At 44.2% G+C, this 23,358-nt stretch overlaps 1 protein-coding gene across 2 annotated transcripts in view; it reads right to left on the minus strand.

Moving 5' to 3' along the window:
- ENTREP1 (endosomal transmembrane epsin interactor 1) overlaps positions 1 to 23,358 on the minus strand; it is a 67,089-nt gene that overhangs the window by 8,606 nt on the left and 35,125 nt on the right. For both annotated transcript variants that reach the window (XM_077759408.1, XM_077759407.1), the window contains 6 exons: positions 19,412 to 19,522; positions 9,465 to 9,593; positions 7,036 to 7,143; positions 6,814 to 6,947; positions 926 to 1,055; positions 678 to 756 (listed from right to left, as the gene is read on the minus strand). In XM_077759408.1, coding sequence (XP_077615534.1) covers positions 678 to 756; positions 926 to 1,055; positions 6,814 to 6,947; positions 7,036 to 7,143; positions 9,465 to 9,593; positions 19,412 to 19,522 — 691 coding nt within the window. The remainder of the gene's footprint in view (positions 1 to 677; positions 757 to 925; positions 1,056 to 6,813; positions 6,948 to 7,035; positions 7,144 to 9,464; positions 9,594 to 19,411; positions 19,523 to 23,358) is intronic.

A 23,358-nucleotide genomic window follows, 5' to 3' on the forward strand; every position in this document is an offset into this window, starting at 1 on the left:
TGGGGCAGGACTGAAAATCAGCATTCACTCTGTGTGAAGGCAGCGTGACCTATACCTAGGTCATAAATGACAGTGCAGTCTCACAGGAAATCATCCTGCAATCAACAAAAAACTCCTTTTTCCCTTTAGAAGAACCCAGCTTATTTTAACAGGAGAAAGAAAATCTTCGATGGGAAAACACGGGAATGCCAAATTATAATCTGTAATCCAGTTCACAGGTTGCTCCTAAAAGATTCTTTTAAAAAATTTTTGGTCATGTTTATTTACTTTTAAGAGAAGGAGCCAGACAGAGAGTGCGAGCTGGGGAGGGGCAGAGAGAGTGGGAGACACAGAATTTGAAGCAGGCTCCAGGCTCTGAGCTGTCAGCACAGAGCCTGATGCACGGCTCGAACCCACAAACCGTGAGATCATGCCCTGAGCCAAAGCTGGACGCTTCACCGAGTGAGCCACCCAGGCGCCCCACTCCTAAAAGACTGTAAAGATATCTTTATTTCTGTTCACATAGTATCTCCCGCTTGCCAACCCTAATTGTAGACAGTACTTTTATACTTGGACAGAAGGATAGAGCACGGACCATTGGTTCCAGGATATCTGACCTCCAACAAAATATATAGGTCACTATTTTATATCTTATGCTACTGAAGCCTGAGTTTGAGCAGTGACAATATATTGATTACCTTGAGTCACTGGCATGCAGATCGGCTCTACGGGGCTCATGGCACCTTCTGGTCCTTCGGGCATGTGGAATGAAGATCCCTATGACAGAGGAGAAAAGAGGGTTATTTGGTGATATTCAACTCCACCCCCATCTGGACCCCACTGAACTTCAAAGCAAGTGCAGGGCCCAGTCTCGCGCTGTTCTCTGTGCCCCATGCTGTGTTTCCTACTAGCGGTCAATGCACCAAAAAGAAACTATAGACCGTACCTGCTCCTGGTCCGTCTGGCTCACCACAGCCTCATAGGGAGGCGGGGGGTCCAAAGGACAGAACACTTCCACGCCTTTGATTCGCGCTCCATAGATATGTGGGAGTGGAATAACATCAGGACCGACCATCCTAGAAAAAGCATCGTGGCATCAGGAGTCACATTCTACATGTCTGACGGCAACTGCAACTGCGTGATGGCCTTTGCCCCTGGAGGGTTACCTACTGACAGTGCAGATGACCCCTCACCGCTCCATGACCTTCCGGCTCTGGAGAAGGGGATAATCTAAGCTGCTCTCTGATGGAGAGCCCAGAGTTTCTTAGGCAAGTGACAACATGTAAAATGCAATGCCGGGGCGCCTGTGTGGCTCAGCCAGTTAAGCATCTGACTTCGGCTCAGGTCATGATCTCACGGTTCGTGGGTTCAAGCCCTGCATCAGGTTCTGTGCTGACAGCTCAGAGCCTAGAGCCTGTTTCAGATTCTGTATCTCCCTCTCTCTCTGCCCCTCCCCCACTCGTGCTCTATCTCTCTCTGTCTCAAAAATAAATAAAACCAAAAAAATGATGAGGACTATATATGAAGATAAATCTTAAAGAAATAGATGAATTACCTTAAAATAAATAAATAAAGTAATAAAGTAAGTAATTAAATGCCATCATTCCTTTTATTGTTTTTAATGTTTTTATTTATTTTTGAGAGAGAGAGAGAGAGAGTGCGCACATGAGTGGGGGAAGGGCAGAGAGAGAGAAAGGGAGACACAGAATGTGAAGCAGGCTCCAGGCTCTGAGCTGTCAGCACAGAGCCCGACGTGGGGCTCGAACTTAATGAACCATGAGATCATCACCTGAGCTGAAGTCAAGCGCTCAGTGGACTGAGCCACCCAGGCGCCTCCTGCCATCATTCCTTTTAAATCCAAAGCAAGCAATAACCCCAAAGACAGAAAGCAGGTTAGTGGTTGCCAGGGGCTGGGGGAAGGGGACTGGGGAGTAACTATTCAGTGGGTACCAGTCTCCCTGGAGGTGAGAACTCTATAGAACCAGATGGGGAGAGGGCTACACAACATGGTGATTGCACCAAATGCCGCTCCACAGTACGCTTTCCAATGGTTCCACTTAGATGTTATGTGAATTTCACCTCAATGAAAGAAGAAACAAAACTAGGGACTCAGAGAAGCTCAATTTCTTACATTAGGGATACAACAAGATTTCTTGCCTGGGTTTCCCTAATGTTTGATTCACTATTTGTTAAATATGTGAAGGGATGAATTAATTTTTCCAGAAAAGTGAGCAACATCACAGCTCAAAGAGACGCAGCACACTGCAGGAGGAATCTTGCCGCAGGGTAACCTATCTGAAATGTAGTCAGTCAACAAACACTGACTGAGCACTTGCTTCATGCCAGGCATGCGGTTTTTGTCCTGTGAGTGAGGGACTCTCCAAAGCAAATAAATGAAGAAACAAACCTCAAGATTTTCTGCCTGTGTTTGTAAATAACTACACATACACATGCAAATAATCTAGACAGCAAAGAACCTAAATCATAAAGTGACGTTTAAAATATACAGACACTTGCACCCTTTGACCAAACTTCCTGTTATAAAATAAATAAGCCCTGGGGATGTAGTGTAATACACAGCATGGTGACTGCGGTTAATACTACTGTACTGCATACTTGAAAGCTGCTGAGAGGGGCGCCTGGGTGGCTTAGTCGGTTAAGCGTCCGACTTTCGCTTAGGTCATGATCTCGCGGTTCGTGGGTTCGATCCCCACGTCGGGCTCTGTGCTGACAGCTCAGAGCCTGGAGCCTGTTTCAGTCTGTGACTCCCTCTCTCTCTCTGACCCTCCCCTGCTCACGCTGTCTCTCTCTCTCTCTCTCTCCTAGAAATAAATAAAAAAATATTAAAAAAAAAAAAAGAAAGCTGCTGAGAGTAAACCCTAAAAGTTCTCATCCCAAGGAAATCAATCCTGTAACTATGTGTGGTGACTTATCACGGTTTCCCTCCATAATATACACAAATATTGAATCATTATGCTGTACATCTGAAGCTAATAGAATGTTCCAGGTAAATTATATCTCATTTTCTAAAAGACACAAGGAAGACCAGAACGTATGAACCAGGCCATGGAGCACGGGAGAATGAAAATAAGAGATAGGAGCAAACGTTGAATGTCTGTTCTTGAAATGTGAAAACGGGTGAAAAGGGAGACGGGTGACAGATTCTGGGCCGGCCGCAGACAGGGGCTGCTTTTCTCAGAAAGGTGCTCTGGGGGGTTATGGTTGTTTCATTTTATTCCTGTGCCCACGCTGGTGGAAGAAAAAAAATGAGAAATATGTGATGTTCTCTTTTCCTAACGATACGGGCAGTGAACAAGCGGGCTCGTTTCACTCAGTGAGTCCTAAGGACTCCTTCCTCCTCTCCTGAGCCATCTTTCCTGCACTCAAATCCCTCAACCAGCGACCCCTGCATTTCTTTTCTTTAGGGTTATTTACTTATTTTTGAGAGGGACAGGCATAGCGAGTGGGGGAGGGGCACACAGAGAAGGAGAGAGAGAATCCCAAGCAGGCTCCATGCTGCCAGCACAGACCCCGATGTGGGGCTTGAACCCACGAAACCTCGAGATCATGACCTGAGCCCAAACCAAGAATTGGACACTTCACTGACTGAGCCCCCCACATGCCACTCCCTCTGGGTTTCTTCCCTGCTGTGCCCTCCCCAGGAAGGTGACTACCTCCACTTTGCCTGTTTTTTTGTTAGCTCTGGAGGTCTTTTGTTTGATATGCCCTACCCAGTGGCTACCTGTATGTTCACAGAGAAGACAGGGCTTGCTTGGAACCAAGAGGTCAAACAGACCTCCATTTTAAATCTTAAACTCTTCGGGGCGCCTGGGTGGCTCAGTCAGTTAAGCGTCCGACTTCAGCTCAGGTCATGATCTCACACTGCGTGGGTTTGAGCCCCACATCGGGCTCTGTGCTGGCAGCTCAGAGCCTGGAGCCTGCTTCTGACTCTGTGTCTCCCTCTCTCTCTGACCCTCCCCTGCTCACGCTGTCTCTCTCTCTGTGTCTCTCAGAAATAAATCAAACATTAAAAAAATCTTAAACTCTTCAAGAAGGAAAACTGGGGGGAAAACGGGGCACATTTTCTCTAAAGTGACCACAAATGAATGGCTTCTTATGGCGGTGACAATAATGACCAAGAAAGCCTCTGTTTGATAGAAATGCTTCTAGAAGAGAAAAGGAAAGTTCCTTTCCTATGAAACACTTGTCCCTATTTCACCTCCTTTGGGTACATAGGGGTCTGGGGAGGGAAACAGGTCTGCTGTGTCCTGGAAGGGATTCTCCCGATCCCGGTGGCTCCCAACCCCAGCTAGGAAGCAGAATCTCCCGGAGAGGCTTGGCAAACTGTGGAAGGCCCAGGCCTCACCTCTAGAAAGTCTGCTCTAATTGCCTGTTGGGGGGCTCACACAGATAAAAAGATTTTTATGTCTTAAAAATCAGCTAAGTGGCCATGCAACACCACAGGTGAAGGAGGAATCTGGGGCTTAGGAATGGTAAGAGATTCCCCCAGGGACAGCCTGGTAAGAGACTCCTGAGTTTGGGCTCTGTCAAGCTCATCCCAAACTCTCCAGGAAGCCTTCACTAGTTCAGGCTCGTGAGCACTGAAGATGGACAGGAAACCCCAACGGATCACGCCAAATGTGTTCTGCTTTAAGCTGACCACTAGGCCTTGAGAACTCAGGCAAGGGTCATACAGTAACTCCTATGACCAAAGAGTGGTCCGCCCCTATGTCCTGGAAAAGTGGTGCGGACGCCAGGCAGGGGCGCACTGAGCACTGAGTCACCCGGTCAAAATTAAGAATACTTTTGATACAATATGTATGTAAAGGTGAATAAATGTAGCCATTTTAATAAGGAACGTGGACTGCCCTCTGCTACTGGGAGAATTTCAGAAAATAAGGGCATTTGCCCGTTGGAGATACGATCTAGGCCTCCAGTATATACTTCAGGCCCAGCAGTGTCTTCTTTCTCACAAGGATGTATTACTTTAACACCCTCTTCCATGTTTCTTCCGGAAACTTCTGAAAGGCAAAGCCTTTAGTGAGAAGTTTGTCTGGATTTGGAAAGGGGCGGTCTCAGGGCTCAGAGGGGCAAATTCAGGGATGCACCCAGATCCCAAGGGGTGGAAATACCCACAACGGTAAGCATTACTACGGAGGAATTGATAAGAGAAATGGAAGAGAGGGGAAGGGAGGGGGAGAGGCGCTGCCGGACAGCACGACTCCTACATCCGCATGAGTCACTTTCCCTTTCTGCCACTGCAGGAAATTAAATCTGTCTGCTGCCTCCTCTTAGGTCAAGCAAGGGCTCACCCACAATCTCCGAGAGCCAATTAATTCTTCTTCCTGAAGAGGGCATTTCTCTTCCCAACCATGAAATAACAGGCATTCTCTATGGCCTTCCAATATGTCTGCTGCACAAAGCCTGAAACAGTACCAGCAAATGCGTTCTAGGTGCACAAGGAATATGTGTTCTATTGCTACATCTCTCTGGCCCCTGCATTTCTTGCCTCATTTCCTAAAAAACTAGGGAAGTCATCCTTACTTCCCGAAGCTTGGAAACTCCAGGGGACCACCCCCTGAACAACAGGGAGGCTGAGCTGTCCCCCGTGCACCCAGCAGCTGTCCCCTCCAGCTCTGTGGCCACCCTAGGCAGGTGAGCAGGGGAGAGTGTGGAGGTAGGGTTTAGGTATGACTCAGAGCAACAAGTCAGGAAGAGAATCTACTGAAAAGAGCCCGGACAGCATCTCCATGGTAGCTCCCACTGGTGACCTATTTCAAAGCCACATGTGGCTGCCCTGAGCATTAGAAAATGGATTTCCAAAACCCCCAAGCCTACCACCAAATCTGACAACTCTGCATGTGTACCTTGGGGATTAAAAGCAGAAATTCTGGACTCTCTGAATATTGAGCTAAAGACACTTGTCCTTCTTATAGAATTCAGAGGTTTTTCCTTTGGAAGCTTAAATAGAGTTTGCTTATCCTTTAAATTCGGCTTAAGATCACTTCATCCAGGAAGCCAGCTCTGGCTGACTCTTCCTTCCAGCTCCCTGCAGCCCATTCACCATCACGGGTTGAGTGGGCCTCCTCCGTGCACTCAAATCTCTCTCTTGAGAACTATTAGGAGCCTTACAATACTCCTTCATAATGCCCCAGCCTGTGAGCTCCCGAGAGGGGAAGGAGGCGGATCAAACTCATTTGGAACGTCAATAACTCAGCATGGTGACTGGAAGCAGCCAAGGACTGACTAAATGTTTGTTGAACGAATAAATGAAGTCATTCTTTAGAGAGGTATCATTCTAGAGTCGCTACTAACCCGAGGAACACATGCAGCATTTCTTTCTGCAAATAGTTATTCCTGAGATTTAACAAACAAGCGATAAATTTTGAGCTAGAATTTGAAAAAGAAAACAAGCATGGTGGCTATTTTTTTCTAGACCAGGGAGATGTCATGAATAATTAATCTTTTTTTAATGGCCAGGAAGAATGTCATGATTTGGGAACCCGCTGTTGGTGTCATAATGAACATCGATTTAACTTGAGCGCGTTTCCGGGGCAACGGCAGCTCTCAATCTTGTCACATTATAGGGGCTGGTTCACTGGGTGTCAGTTTTCCTGGGAAGCTAACTGCAGTGGAAAAAGTATATCCTTAGGTCAAGGTGTGACTTTTCTTTGGTTTCACGCAGTTTCTCAGACAAAAGGGTCAGGATGTGGGAGGGGAGGATAGAAAATGCTAGAAAATAACACAATCAGCCATGAGTCCTAGAGACCCTTTGGTCCTTGGAACGGAGTACCGCTCACGGAGAGCTGGGGTGGGGGCTCTCAGGAGGGCTACCTGCGGTTCATCCGGGGTGTGCACGAGTAAAATGTGGCGAAATAGGAAGGCGGGGGCACCGGTGGCACGAAGTCGTCAGGGTCTGGGATCCGCCCGTGTTCTTCCACCTCCTCGACAGAAATCTGGGATTCATCCTAATTAAACAGCACCTTGGTTAATCAACTGCCTTCGCCACAAAGGCTCAGGGCTACCCAGTCCTGGTGCCCCCGTGGATGGACTTACGATGCAGGATCTTCGGGCTGCAAATATCTGGAGGTAGCGAAGGGCAGCTGCCACCAAGCAGACGGTGGTGGTCAGGGCATTCAAGGCACAGAGGGCAAAAAGAACTTTCTAGAACAGGGAAATAATAATAACACCTCTGAGTACTTCAAAGCTGATGACCAGAAGGTAATATTAAAGCTTTTAAAAATAATAATAGTATTGTTAATAGAATAGAATAGATTATTCTGTTCTTAATAGAACAATAGAATTGCCCAATAAGGCAATTCCCATGAGAAAATACACGCAGAGGGCTTTGATGTTTGGCTCATGGTAAGTGCCAGATAAATGCTGGTTATTACTAGGACTCTCAGGCAGTAATGTAAACTTCTTAATCTTAGAAACTTATCTCGGAAGCTTCCTGTCCCCGAAAGCCCGAGTATTACAATTTTTCTCTTTGCAAGCATCAGAATGTGGTCTGCAAACGTTCCTTCCAGGAGAGCAATGAGTGTCTCTTCTGAAGTTGGGGGTCACCAGCAATAACAATTCCCAGCACCCCCACCCCCACCCCCACCCCGTCCTGCAGCCTCCCTGCAGGGCAGCCTGCTGTTTAATCTGCGACCCCGCGGATTCTATTTCCGGAGCCACCAGCTGGGCCACCCTGGGCACTGAGCTATGACAACGCCAGGGGACAGGCCAGCCAGAGTGTAAATAGGACGTCTCTTCTCTAAACACATATCTCAAAATAGCAGGAAAGGCAATTCCAAAAGTTTCTGTTGCCACAGTCCTGGCTCCTCAGTGAGGCTTTCCCCAAGAGGAGTCCTGGCTCGGAAAGTTTGGGGGTGACTCAGCCACCGGAAACCCAAGAAGCCAAAAAAAGAAGGCCATTTTCACATTCTACACAATTTCAGAGAGCTCGTCGCTGAGAGATCCCTCCTTCGAACAAAAAACAAACCCAAAAGAAAGATCTGAAGAAAGCCCGGCTGTCAGTGAGGGATTATCCAAAAGCTAATACCTCAGGGTTCACCAACTGATCTTGTCACTCACGGGGCTGGCAGGGTTTTATTTAAGTCAGGACACACTTTTCATCCAATTCCCTAATAAAGGGTAATTTTGAATTTTCTCTACACTGGAATCCTTTATTTTTAATCTCTCGGTTATTATAGTTGCTGCCTATTAAACAAGAGGTAGAGGGCCTGAGTTTCTCTTGCATTTTCTAAACGATAACTCTCCCAGGCCTAAGTGTCCCGGCTGGGCAGCACCCAGCAGCCTGCAGGGCTCGCTGAAGCCGACAAGGACGGATGGGCATGTAGTTCAGAGGTTTTGCTCAAGGCCAGGGCGCCTGGCGGGCTCAGTTTGTAGAGCGTGCAACTGGTTGTTTTTTGTTTTTTTTTAAGCCTGCAATTCTACTTTTATTTTTATTTTATTTTATTTTAGTTTTTTACAAATAGTTTATTGTCAAGTTGGTTTCCATATAACACCCAGCGCTCATGCCCACAAGTGCCCTCCTCCCTGGCCATCCCCCCTCTCCCTCCCCCACCCCATCGGTCCTCAGTTTGTTCTCAGCATTCAGGAGTCACTCATGGTTTGCCTCCCTCCCTCTCCTCCACTATTTTTCCCCTTCTTCTCCCCCATGGTCCTCCGTTAAGTTCCTCCTAATCCTCCTATATGTGCAAACATATGGTATCTGTCCTTCTCTGCCTGACTTACTTTACTCAGCATAACACCCTCAAGGTCCATCCATGTTGCTACACATGGCCAGATGTCATTCTTTCTCATTGCCAGTAGAGCATGCAACTCTTGATCTCAGGTTCATGAGTTCAAATCCACATGGGTGTGGGCCTACTTCAAATATAAAATAAAAGCCAAGGCGCCTGGTGGCTCAGTCAGTTAAGCATCTGACTTCAGCTCAGGTCATGGTCTCGCGGTTCATGGGTTCAAGCCCTACTTGAACTGGGCTCTGTGCTTTCAACTGGAGCCTAGAGCCTGCTTCCTATTCTGTGTCTCCCTCTCTCACTGCCCCACCCCTGCTCACTCTCTGTCTCTATCCCTCTCAAAAAATAAACATTAAAAAATTTTTTTTAATAAAATAAAGGCTTTACTAAAATTGGCATCAAATATGTGTAGCTACATCGTGTCTGTGTACAGATATCCATGTATATAAATATATATATACATATGTATATATTTAGGCTTCATTACATTTTTTGCTATCTTCTAATTCTTGAACACAAAGAAAGCCATTTGTTTACAATGTAAGAGACACACAGTAATCTATGCTTTTTCCTGAACCCAGTTCTGTCCCTGGGTCACTGATGAGGGTTGGCTCCCATCTGCTTTCAGCAGCCCAACTGTTGGAGGGAGGTAACCGAGTTGGACTATTTTGAGTAACATCGCCTTCTTGGGGGCTTGATAGCATATTTACTGATGGATATCGAATCCATTTAAGATACCTTGAGTAGCAGGTGAACAGCATTACAAGGTTGAACTGGAAAGAGTTTCAAGGCATTTTCTTTGTCAGTGCATTTGGCTGGTTGAAATTCTTCACAACAGAAGCAAATCTTGCCTTCACCTAAGTCCACCTGAAGGGTGAAAAGGCAGAACAACAATTTGGTTATTAAGCATAAAAACACAGGCTACACACTGGAGTACCGATCCTACAGAATGAGATATGGCAAATTTCCATGCCAGGCAGTATCTATATCAGTCAGGATAGGCTAGGGTATGCTGTTGTAACAACAAGGTCATTTCTTAAATATTCCACATGCCCACTGCAGGTCAGCAGGGGGCTCTGCTCATCATATTCTGTTAGGAACCTTGGTTGATGGAGAATCCACCATCTTGAGATTGACGATTGCTATGCCAGAGGTGGAGAGCACATGATAAAACACACACTGGCATTTAAAATAGGGTTGTCGGAAAATAAATGAGACATGCAGTTAAAGTTGAATCAGATAAACATCATTGTTTAGTATAATTATGTCCTAAAATACTGCATGAGAGGTGTGTTGGGAACCATTCTGAGCCCACTAGTCGAGAAAGCTTCTGGTGAGGTTAAAGCAAGTTTGCACAGCCTCTTACCAATCAGATGACGACCGATATCCACCCCCACTCAATTATTTCTGCTTGAGCACCGACCCCCAAGGCACCTTGTTGATCGGTATCGGGGGTGACTTGTCCCCTTATTCTGGCCCTGGTATGATGATTGTACCTTGTGAAGGAACTTATTGTGGGAACTTCTTCTTTTGATTATGGGAACAGACATCATGTCTCCAGCAGGTCCTGTTTCCCTCTGTACTTTCCCTTGAGCTATGAACAGGCTAATGACCCTTACTCATAAAAAACTGACCTTTATGTGTACAATTCTTTTTCTACCGTCACGTTAGTCCAAGAGGTTCATACAGCTCAACACGTAAATCAGCTAACCAAAAATGTCTCTCATGCCCTAGCTATTCAAGAAATCATAAAACTAGACACAAAGGTAAATGCACTCGAAGAGGCTATTCTAGGTATTGGAAATGAGCTAAACTATTTAAAGGTATGGTTGGCTCTCTGGTGCCATAAAGCATATAACTGGAAAATCAAGTCTTGCTAGAGACAAAGAGCCTAACTTAGAGAGAAGGAACAGATAAGAGCAGAACATAAGTTACTACATATACGTTTGCTAACTGGTGGTGTATAGCAGCCCCTTCCCTAAGGCCTACATTCCACAAACACCTTCCCATACCCTGGCAGCTGTGATGAGGATGGATAAGAATGTCTACAAAGCTATGACTTAATCTTAGCGTTATTAAAATGTGTATGTTATCCTGTTTTTCACGGAGAACACTCTGTTATTTTCTTAGTTACTCAACCTCACTATAATTGGGGCAGTTCTGCAAGAAAACTTCCATAAATCCTATTTCTGTACATTTTCCAAAACATCTTATCACAGAGAACTATCCATTGTAAAAATTCCAGTATCTGATGCCATGTTAACATTTGACCTATAAAGAAAGACACCAAAACTGACAGGGCAGAGATGCCTGCCTGGTGATCAGAAAGAATCTTGGGGCTCTCTCTCTCCCTTCCTCGCCGACACAGTCCATCCTTCAGGGACCCCCGGACCCAGCCGGAGCTGGACTCCGGCAGAGATGTTTATAGTAAAAACCAAAAACAAAAAGCCATTTATTTGACATTCAAATTTAATTGGGTGCCCTGTGTTTTTAACCTGCTAAAGCTCATAATTCTAACCTAAATCTTCCTCTTGGAAATGACACTCATCTCTTTAGCTCACATTTAATTGCCAAAGCAAATCTTACGGCTCTACCTAATTCCTAGTGGGTAGGGAAGTTCAAGCTACCAGGTGCCTACAAGAAACACGGGGCCTATTTGGTGAACAGTAGCTCCAAACCACGTAGGCTTAATGAGATCTCTCAGTTGACATCTTCGATGTGGTCACAGATTCTGTTTTCTTTATTTGAAGTGATACCATCAGAGCTGAGTAATCTCATATTTATAGTGAAATGTTCAGCAAACTTTGGACCATATTTCCAAGTTTCCCCTGAATCAAGTTATGAAAATATGTGAAACCTGATGTTGGCTAATTAAGACCCATAATTTAGGAGCTGAAATTCATACTTAACTTGCTGTGCCTTTTGAGCTGTTGGCTACTCCATTTTGGCTGAAAGGAAAAGCCACACACTTTTCATACTTGTTAGATTAATTAGGCAGCTTTGACATCACTGGCTGCAAAATTCTTCAGGAATCTTTAAAGATTTAAAAAACATTTTTTTAATTTTTTAATTCATTTCTGAGAGAGAGAGAGGCAGCATGAGCAGGAGAGGGTCAGGGAGAGAGGGAGACACAGAATCTGAAGCAGGCTCCAGGCTCTGAGCTAGCTGTCAGCACAGAGCCCGATGCAGGGCTCGAACCCACGAACCGTGAGATCATGACCTGAGCCAAAGTTGGACGCTTAACCAACTGAGCCACCCAGGCGCCCCTTCAGGAATCTTTAATAACTGAACATCTACAGTGTTTCAATTACTTAAGAGGAAAAATGAGTCTTCATTCTTACTGAATTAATAAGATTTTTACCTTCTAACCAAACTCACCCTCTGGTTACCCTCTGGTATCAAATTCATGGTACTTTTCCAAATTAGGAGAAAACATAGTTCCTTTTAATATACGTTGACTATGAAGCGAAGGGGAAAATGTCCACTGAAGATACACACATTAATATACACATTATTTTTTGGTTTGGTCTTCTCTTTCTTTGGATGTGAAATTTACATTGCACACACACAAAATTTACATACACAAATCTTAGGCATGCCATTTGCAGAATTTTAGGCAATGCATGACCCCTGTGCATCCCAAATCCTTATCAAGTTTGAGAACACAGATCACCAGAGAAAATACCATCATGCCCTTCCCTACCAATCCCTCTTCCACCCTCCTCCAGGCAAACACTGTTTTGATATTTTCCACATAGATTCGTTTCGCCTCTTCCAAAACTCCATGGCTTCTGTAACATTTTTTATTCTCTGTCCTTAAACCACAGTGAAAGGGATGCATTATTATATCAAACACGGATGCCCAGGTTTCGATATAAATTCTGCCTCTGATACCAAAACAATTACAATAACTAGAGTTACCTAATGGACTCTAGCCATTCATATCCACTTGGTTTCTGTCCTTTCCTCGTTTGTCCACAGAGACTACTGTCTCAACAACGTCCCTACACCTAGATTCACAACATACCTCCAGACACACACAAAAGCAAAAGGCTGTGTTTGAGTTCTTCTTCCTTTGTCTCACGTTTGAAGGTACACCCTGCTGCTAATATCTACGCTAGATTTTTGCCTTCTAAGGGAAATCTACTGTGACCGTTCAGACAGGAGTCTCTAGGCAGAGCCTGGGCAGGGGGAATTCTAGTTCCTCTCAGGGATCACTGGCTTTCTCTTAGCTCCTCTTCAGAATAGGAAATAGTCCTTACACTGGGCTAAATTCAGCAGGAAAGTAGTACTCCCAGGAGCTGCTTCCTTCAAAACCCCCAGCTGAGAGCTCCCTGATTTACCACTAACCGTACTATTTAGTAGTTACAAACAAGCAGCTATTAGAGTTACTACATTCTGCTTATGTACACAAGGCTCTCTTCTTCCCAAACACCAATGAAGCTCAACCAAGTTCACCTTCTCAGCACGATGCTGTGCGGTTTCTATTTCTTATACTTATGTAAGCTCAAAATCCTACCTAAGGATTCTGTCTCCCTCAGGTAATACTAGGTGTCATCTTACAAAGTACTCCCCTCCCACTTGAGTCTATTCTTCACACAAGGCATTTAGTTAAGAGAGAAAACAGGCCTGTGCGTGCGTGCACACGCGCACACACACACGGCTGCATTATTTACACACAACCAGACTTCTATGTATATGGAAACCTCAGCTATCTGGAACTTCCTGGGTGAGCTGGTCTGGATGGAACAGTTTTCCAGATGGGTGAAGGTTAATCCCTTTACACAAGACTTTTGGAAAGTTTAATCATCATCCAAATAATAATGAGTATCGTTTGCTGTGCCCAGCAGACACCAACAGCCCTGAGGCTCTGTACAAAATGATGCCAGGAGCTGTGTATTTTGTATTTCTCGTTCTTTCAGACCTGACCCTTCACTTCGCTTCTTAATCCCAGCTCTGCCCCAATAGTTCAGCAGTTATAGTCCAACCTCTCTTTGATCTCTTTAACTGTCCGCAAACAACCCTGCTCAAGCCTCTACATGAACAATATCCACCCTTCAACCTTGATCCTGTTTCCTGATGCCACCAGATCCTCCCCCTCCTTCTCCTTCTCACCACTATTGTGGTTCTCGACTCTGGCTGCTTGATAATATCTTCTGGTAGCTTTTGAAAAATGAGGACACCATCTCTAGAAACGAAGGGACTGCAAGCCACCGTAAGCAGGAGCTCCCACGCCAACCCCCTCAGACTGACAAGTGTTAGAGAGAAACACTTGTTGCTGGCAGAGGGGTGCCCGCAGAAATGTAAGCTGAAGCCCTTTAATAAAGGAACCGGCCATATAGTTTAAATTAAAAATACTTACTCTCCTGGGGCGCCTGGATGGCTCAGTCAGTCAAGCGTCCCACTCTTGAGCTCAGCTCAGGTCATGATCTCCAGCCACAAGCTGACCTCTGCATTGACAGTGCAGAGCCTACTTGGGATTCTCTCTCTCTGCCCCTCCCCCACTCAAACACATGTGTGCTCTCTCTCTTTCTCTCTCTCTCTCTCTCAAAATAAATAAATAAATAATTTAAAAATTGAAAGCAAGATGCTTGGGTGGCTCAGCCAGTTAAGTGTTCGACTTTAGCTCAGGTCATGATCTTGCGGTTCAAGAGTTTGAGCCCCACATCAGGCTCTGTGCTGACAGCTCAGAGCCTGGAGCCTACTTGGGATTCTGCGTCTCCCTCTCTTTCTGCCCCTCCCCCACTTGTGCTCTGTCTCTTTCCTAAAAATAAACATTAAAAAAATTTTTTTTTAATTGAAAACAATACTTCCTTCCCCAACCACTTTGGGAAACTGTATAGCAGCTTCTGGTAAAGTCGTTCACACGTTTATGACATGCCTGAGCAATGCCATATCCACTTATTTACTCGAGAGAAAAGAAAACACCTCACAAGAAAAACCACAACCATGCAAAAATGTTTATAATAGCTCCGTTCATACTATCCCCAAACTGGAAATAACACTAATGTCCACCAATGGGAGAACAGATTAAACAAATTGTGATATTTTTATAAAATGAAATACTGGTGTGCAAAAGAAAAAAAAAAGAAGGAAGTGATACAACACAAAATCATGGATGAATCTCAAAAATGTTACGCGGAGCAGAATAAGCCAGACCCAAAGAGGTACATACCCTATGACTCCAGTTAGCTGAAGTCCGTGGACCAAAAAGCCCCCAGGGAGAGAATGGTATGTGTGGCAACATTGTTTATGGGCCAAAACCCAAGCCCATAAATAGAAGACTAACATTTAACAAAAGAAGAAAAAAAAGAGGGGGGTGTTAGATCTGTATCTAATACACCTTTGAGTGAGAAAAAGTATGTAGGGAAGTAGATATACTATGTCCCATTTTTGGAAGATAAATCATTACTGGGCCCACTCCCCACATATTTACGTAAGATAACATGACAGGGAAACATGAAGGAAGTTTCCCCAGGTTGTTACCAGGGATTTGGGGTGACATGGTGGAGAGGGAAGGAGAGAAAGCGTCCCCTTCCTCAAAAGATTTCATTTGTCACGTGGCCTCCCTAATGAAAAATAATTATATGTTCCCACTGATGAGAAATTATGTGTGTTTTTATGCATAAAGAGGTGCCCCCAAAATCCATCACATGGTTAATGGTGCCAACCCAGAAGGGCGTGATTTCAAATGATTTTTAAGTTCTGTCCTATACTTTGATGGCTTTTCCGAATTTTTACAGTTTTATAATCAGAAACAATCACAGAGTTGGTTTTGTAGTGGGGGGAAAAACTTTAATTGATAATACACTTCAAAACATAAGAAGATGACTAGGGGCATCTGGGTGGCTCAGTCAGTCAAGTGTCCGACTTCCACTCAGGCCATGATCTCACGGTTCGTGAGTTCGAGCCCCGCATCAGGCTCTCTGCTGTCAGCACAGAGCCCACTTTAGAATCTCTATGCCTTCTCTCTCTGCTCCTCCCCTGTTTATTCTCTCTCTCAATTATTTATTTTTGAGTAATAAAAAAAAAAACCATAAGAAGATACTGATGCCTAGGCCCCCACTCCAGGCCAACTGAGAATCTCTGGGTACAGGGCCAAAGTTAGGGTATTCTTTAAAAAGTACCCTAATGGCCACCCAGGGTAGAGAACCACAGAATTTCTTTTTTTAATTATTTTTAATTTTTTTAACATGTATTTATTTTGAGAGCCAGAGAGAGTCAGAGCATGAGCAGGAGAGGAACAGAGAGAGAGGGAGAGGCAGAGAGAGGGAGACACAGAATCCGAAACAGGCTCCAGGCTCTGAGCTGTCAGCACAGAGCCCGATGCGGGGCTCAAACCCACAAACTGTGAGATCATGACCTGAGCCAAAGTTGGACACTTAACCGACTGAGCCATCCAGGCGCCCATGAACCACAGAATTTCTCAGAAAAGTCCATTAAATATACCCTTGACCCCTTGCAATTTTCCAGCGCCACCAGGGCTCATTTCCCCCCTACCCTCTGAAGGTTCTCTTCTCTTGGGTTCTACACACTCTCCTTATTTATTCATTATCTAAGGTCCATCTCAAATACCCAGATTCCAGGCAGCCTTTCCCTAAGTGCCCCCGGATAAAAGTGCTTCTTTCTCTGCTTGCCCCAAGCACCATGTGTCACTCGGACAACCAACCCTGCTCTATCTACTCGCAGTTGGGCACGTGCCCGTGTCCTGCACAAACACTGACCCAGCCGTTGCCGTGTTTATCCTGTTCCTCCTGCTACGTGAGAAGCTTCCAGGTCAGAAAGGAGGTCTGACTTTCCTTCCTGCTCCCGGCGGCCTCTAACACAGTGTCTTGCACATAAGGGATGCTACAATTTTGCCAAACTGTCCTTCAGTATACTATGACTTTTCACTTCCAGCCTGTCTTTGTCTCTTCGAATTTGCTGTGTGATTAGTAATAGGGAAACCAAGTTTTCTTCAACATTTTTTTTCTGAGAACTCTATGTGAAGGAATGGAAGGCAGTGAAGGGTGCCATTGGGAACTCCCAAAATTCTCGAGGAAACCAGACGCTGCCCTTGGGCTGACCCCAGCTTGGAAGAACAGAGAAGACAGAGACATGAATGTCTCTCACCTCAAAAACGAGAGGGATAAATATCTATGAGACGTACATACAGGATATTCTGGAAGATGATCTTCTCTGGGGCTTCCGGAACTGTTTCTTGAAGAAAATAATCTTTGAATTGGAGCTTTAAAGGACTGATATCATTTGAAGAACAGAAAAGTGAGGGATTAGGAGTTTGGGGGGTGGGGAGATAGCATTGTTAGAAGTCAGAAAGTAGGGCAATGCCAGGCAGGCTTTGGAGTGTGGGCTGCCTTGGGGAGCAGGCGGGGGAGAGTCAATCACAGGGGGCCTTAGAAACCAGAAAAGGCTGTGAGCCTGGGATCCCATAACTTAAGGTTATTACACAATGGAATGTCAAAATCAGAAAACTTGTAAAGGAGTGTTAAGAAAGAGCAACAGGTTTGGGGTGAGTCCCTGAGGAGCTCTCCTGCTGGGTAAGGCCTCAACTTTCACCATCATGAAAGGTGGTGAGAAAGGTGGCCACTCCTCTGCCTGGATCTTCCTGGTTTCTAAGGGGCAACACAGCCTCGGGACCAAGTTCCAAATAGATGACAGTGACTACAGCTTCTCAAGAGTCCATTTCTTTTGCTTTGTGCCACACAGAGTTATTTGTCACTGAGAAGTCCTTTTAAAAAGTTCAAAGATGGGGGTGCCTGGGTGGCTCAGTCCATTGAGCAGCTAACTCTTGATTTCAGCTCAGGTCATGATCCCAGGGTTGTGGGAACAAGCCCCTCATCAGGCTCCATGCTGGGCGTGGAGCCTGCCTGAGATTCTTTCTCTCCCTCTCTGCCCCTCTTCCCTGCTTGCCCTCTCTCTTAGAAATTTAAAAACTTAGGGGCGCCTGGGTGGCTTAGTCGGTAAAGCGTCCGACTTTCGCTTAGGTCATGATCTCGCGGTTCGTGGGTTCGGGCCCCGTGTCGGGCTCTGTGCTGACTGCCAGCTCAGAGCCTGGAGCCTGTTTCAGTCTGTGACTCCCTCTCTCTCTGACCCTCCCCTGCTCACACTGTCTCTCTCTCTCTCTCTCCTAGAAATAAATAAAACATTTAAAAAAAAAAAGAAATTTAAAAACTTAAAAAAAACCCCAAAACATTCAGGCCTTCTCTGTTTAAGAGATGTGGGCGAGTGAAATGTACGGAATTCCTTACTTCTCCACCATCTTGCCTCCTCCTCCCACGTGTAGCAACATGGATGGACCTTGAGGGTGTTATGCTGAGCGAAGTAAGTCAGGCAGAGAAGGACAGATACCATATGTTTGCACGTATAGGTGGATTAGGAGGAACTTAATGGAGGACCATGGGGGTGAAGAAGGGGAAAAATAGATGGGAAGAGGGAGGGAGACAAACCATGAGAGACTCTTGAATGCTGAGAACAAACTGAGGGCTGATGGGAGGGGGGGAGAGGGGAAGAGGGTAATGGGCATGGAGAGGGCACTTGTTGGGACAACTTGACAATAAACTATTTAAGGAAAAAAAAAGAAAAAAATTCAAAGAAGGCCAGCAAATGGGTAGAGACCCAAAAGAATTGAAAGCAAGCTCTCAAAGAGATTTTTGCAACTCAATTTTTATGACACGTTACCACCTTTGTGGTTAAAATATTATATATGGTATATACACGTGATGGAATATTACTCAAGCCTTAAAAAGGAAGGGCATTCTGATACATGCTACAACATGTGGGCGTGTTGAGGACATTAAGCTAAGTGAAGTAAGTGAGATAAGCCAGCCACAAAATTATACATGCTGTATGATTCCACTTCTATCAGGTACCTAGATCAGTTAAATTCATAGAGTCAGAAAGTAAAAGAGTGGCGGCCAGAAGCAGGGCAGAGGGGGTGGGGCGATGGAGGTGGGGAAAGGCCAGGAGGGCAGGGGAATTGTTTAATACATACACAGCTTCAGTTTTGCAACAAGAAATATGTTCTGGACATTGGCTTCACAACAGTATGAATGTACTTCAACTACTGAAGTTAACTCTTAAAAATGGTTATTAAGATGGTACATTTTACGCTACATGCATTTCACCCCTATTAAAAATTAAAAGAAAAAAATCAGAGAGGATGCAGGTCCAAAACCTCTTATCCACAATTCTGAAATCCAAAAGGCCCTGAAAACAAACGTTTTCATTACAGCCCGCTGTCCCAGAGTCCAACGGGGCGCTACAGAGGAAACAGTGCACGCATCTTCTAAAAATCGGAAAAACCCTGAATGTCGAAACACACCTGGCCTCCAAAGGTTTCAGAGAAAGGACTGCTCAGCTGTATTCTGATCATCTCCATTTTCTCCCTTCATATGAGAGCAGACAGACACCTGACCATCGTCCATCCATCCACTAACTAACGATGTGGTATATAACTGTGGTTCTGGGTTCTGCTAGATGGTCCCGCTTTGGAAAAAATATAATTGACAACCTGAGTAAAATAACTAGCAGCCCAGTTCTTCTTTTTGATTTGTTTTGTTTTTCCACTTCCTCTGGTGGACTTCAGATTTCACTTTAGGATGCTGCCGGGTGGATGCTGGCACCCGCGGAAAGCCAGACAGGCCAGGGTCCGAGCAGGTGCACACTGATGTTCTAGGCTTACTTACCAGATCACACCGGGGCACGCTGGACACAAACTGGGCCCCTTGGCAGCCAAGGATAAATCCAGCTAGATTTAAGAGGACACACACCACAGACAACAGCACAAAGAGGTTCACCTGAAGAGGCAAGGAAAAAGGCAGTTAGAACAAGATGATAGCTAAATTCAGAGATAGTTTTGTCTGAGTAAAAATAAATCATATTCTCTTCCTAAATAACACATTTAAAAAAAAGTCAGAACCAAGGCATCTAAGTGGCTCAGTCAGCTGAGCATCTGACTCTTGATTTCAGCTCAGGTCATGATCCCAGGGTCATGGAACTGAGCCCTGCATCAGGCTTCATGCTTGGGATTCTCTGTCACTCTCCTCCTTCCCCTCTCTCCTCTCCTGTACTGCATGTGCACTCTCTCAAAAAAAAAATATATATATATATACAAATAAATTTTTTAACTTAAAAAAGTCAGAACTATGTTTTTAATGTATAAACTTTCTGTTCACATCTTAGAATTTTTAAATTGTGTTGAGGGATGTCACTAACTTTGAAGTCTTCTCAATAATGTCAAGCCCCTAATTTTTTCTCTCTTTGCATTCAAGGGAGTTCTGACTCCTTCAGCTTTTATCTGTTCATTGCATTAAGCCATGGCCACTTCCTCCGTGAGCCATTATTTTTTCTGAGTTTTGCAGGATCAATGGTAAGTAGACAAATGGAGAACTCTAAAATGTAACTGAAACCCAGGAAAATTCAAGGTGCTTAGAGCCCTTATTAGCCAGAAGTCACAGTACACAAGCAAAAATAGTCTTTTTTCAGTTCCAAACAGTGTAGGTACCAAAGAATAAGTCTATAATGATCTTCTACATACTTTTCTCCAAAGTTAAATACTACAAATGCTATGCTAAATAATTCAGAACTGACAGAAGCCAACCAAGAAGCCAGAATTTACTTAGTGCAAATTAGAGACTACTAAGGCTTTCCAACTTGAGAACTAAGATTATTATCAAAATCAAATCTTATCACAAATAATAAAAGACTGGAGCTAATAATGATCAGCATTAGAACCAAGCATCATTTCAGGTGGCTAATGTTTGCATTGGTTGGTAAGTGAGTTCGCACATGAACTCTAATTTGGAACGCTCGTCCTTAGATGCTGGTATTCCAAGAAGCTCAAAAACATCTCCCCAGACCCACATAATGAGTCAATATTTAATATCACATGATGCCCCTTTTCCTAAGAGGAATTCTTTCTGCCTCTCGAGGAGGAGTCTGGCGTCTGCGTCTCTCCTTGTTTTGTTAATCGCCACAGTCGGCCATCAAATCTTGGGGGAAACCCTGGCAGCAGCTGCTGTGTTATTGTTTCTCATGATTCCTCAAGTGTCTGTAAGGGCTTAACTTGAGCAGCACATAGCACAGCCCCCTCGTGCACTATGTCATTCATTATGATGCCAATGCTTTGGAAAATAAGAATGCAAAGTTGGCCAAGGACAGAACATGATCTTCTTACATGGACTTCTTCTATGCGCTGGCAAATGCCACTCAAAGAGACCTAATACATCTGGAATCTTCATACTCAGCAACACAACTGTTGTTACTATGGGGAAGTCTAACTTTCCTTTGAAAATTTTCTCTTCGTGCCATATCAGATGCCTTAAAAAGAAAGCATGCTTATAATCCTTATGCCTATCAGCACATCGTAAGTCTTTGTAACTAAAAATTCACAGCATCAGATATAGAATGAGTGAAGGCTCATCACTTCCAACACTGGTCCCCAAATCTCTTCATTAAAATCTTAAAGCCAGCTCACCAATGACACCGTTAAGAAAACCAAAAGGCCAGCCACAGACTGGGGGAAATATTTCATGCATATGAGAAACAAAGAAACTTCACCCAGGACATACAAATAGCTCCTCGACTCAATAATAAAAAGACAGACAACACAATAAAAAAAATTGGGCAAAAGACTCAAGGAGATATTTCACAAAGGAAGATATGGGAATGGCCAATAAGTGCATGAAAAGTTCCTCAACATGATTAGTCATCATGAACGCAGGTTGAAGCCAGAGTGAGATACCCCTTCACATCAATTAGAACGGTCAAAATTACAAAGAATGACAACAGCAAGTGTTGGTAAGGATGAGGAGCACATAGACTCTCGGGCATTACTTGTCTGAGGATAAAATGGTACTGCTACTTCTTAAAAAATAAATATAAATCTCCTGTGCCAAAGAATTCCATATGATTCAATATGGTCAATCCCTGTACAATGAAGGGCTTAGGGGTGCCAATCCCCAACCCCGGCGTGCAGTGTCAAATCCGAGCATGACTTCTGACTGCCCGTAAACTTAACTATTAATAGTCTACTATTGACCGGAAGCCTTGCCAATAACATAAACAGTCAATTAATGCATATTTTGCATATTATAGTATTATATGCTGTACTCTTACAACAAAGGAAGCTAAGGAAAGAAAATGTTACTAAGAAAACCATGAGGAAGAGAAAATACATTTACAGTACTGGGCTGTATTTATTAGGGAAACAAAACCCTGCATGTAAGTGGACCCATTCAGTTCAAACTTGTTCAAAGGTCAACTGTGACTTATGGAGACACTCCATCCTTGACTCCCTATTCCTTAAGCGTGGCTTGTGCCAGGTGACTACACTATGGAAAGGGGAAAGGGGGCAATCTTTCAGTGGAGAAACCTGACAAACATGACTTCAAGCAGGTAATCAAGGTCACCTTCACTGAAAAGTCAGGCTGGCAGCATGTACCCTTGATATGTGATGATAACAGCATTTTACCTCCAAGCTCGCTCTCTGCCAAACCAGTGATAACCTCAGTCTGAGCAGAAGAAAAACATCAGCCAATCTCAGTTGAGGTCCATGCTACAAAATACCTGACAAGTACTCCTCAAAACAGTCAAGGTCATCAAAATCAGGGGAAGTCTGAGAAATTGTCACATTCAGGTGAAGCCTAAGGAGATACGACAAGCAAATGTAATGTGGTGTCTGAGGACGGGATCATGGACAGAAAAAAAAAAAAAGATATAAACGAAGGAAATCTGAAGAGTATGGATTTTAGTTGGTAATAATGTATTAATATAGATTCGTTAAGGGGCTCCTGGGTGGCTCAGTTGGTTAAGCATCTGACTTCAACTCAGATCATGATCTCATGGTTCATGAGTTTAAGCCCTACATTGGGCTCTGTGCTTACAGCTCAGAGCCTGGCGTCTGCTTTGGATTCTATATCTTCCTCTCTCTCTACCCCTCCCCTGCTCACACTCTGTCTCTTTCTCTCAAAAATAAATAAACATTAAAGAAAATTTTTTTAAATATAGGTTTAATTGTGACAAATGTACCACACTAATGTAAAATGTCAACAATGGGGAACTGGGTATGGTGTACATAGGACCTCTCTGTATTATCTTTGAAATACTTCTGTAAATCTGAAATTATTCTGCAATAAAATGTATATTTATAAGTTGCTGGGGCGCCTGGGTGGCTCAGTCAGTTAAGTGTCCGACTTCAGCTCAGATCATGATCTCATGTTTTGTGGGTTCGAGCGCCACATCAGGCTCTGTCCTGACAGCTCTGAGCCTGGAGTCTACTTCAGATTCTGCATCTCCCTCTCTCTCTCTGCCCCTTCCCTGCTCTCTCTCTCTCTGTCTCAAGAATAAACATTAAAAACTTTATAAAACTTGCAAAAAAATCTAAATATACACCTACCTTATGACCAGCAATTTCACTTTTAGGAACTGACCCAGGGAAACAAGTGTAGATGTCCACAGGAAGACTTATAGAAGAATGTTTACAGAAGCTTTATGTATATTAGGCCAAAAATGAAAATAACTCAAATACCCAACAGCAGGAGAATAAACAAATTGTGGTATTTTCAAACTGTGGAATACACCCAGCAATAAAAACACTTATACACAACAACATAAAGAAGTTCAAAGGCATTAG

Source organism: Crocuta crocuta, unplaced genomic scaffold, assembly GCF_008692635.1.
Source record: "Crocuta crocuta isolate KB4526 unplaced genomic scaffold, BGI_CrCroc_1.0 scaffold41, whole genome shotgun sequence".
In the NCBI taxonomy this organism is placed as follows: domain Eukaryota; kingdom Metazoa; phylum Chordata; class Mammalia; order Carnivora; family Hyaenidae; genus Crocuta; species Crocuta crocuta.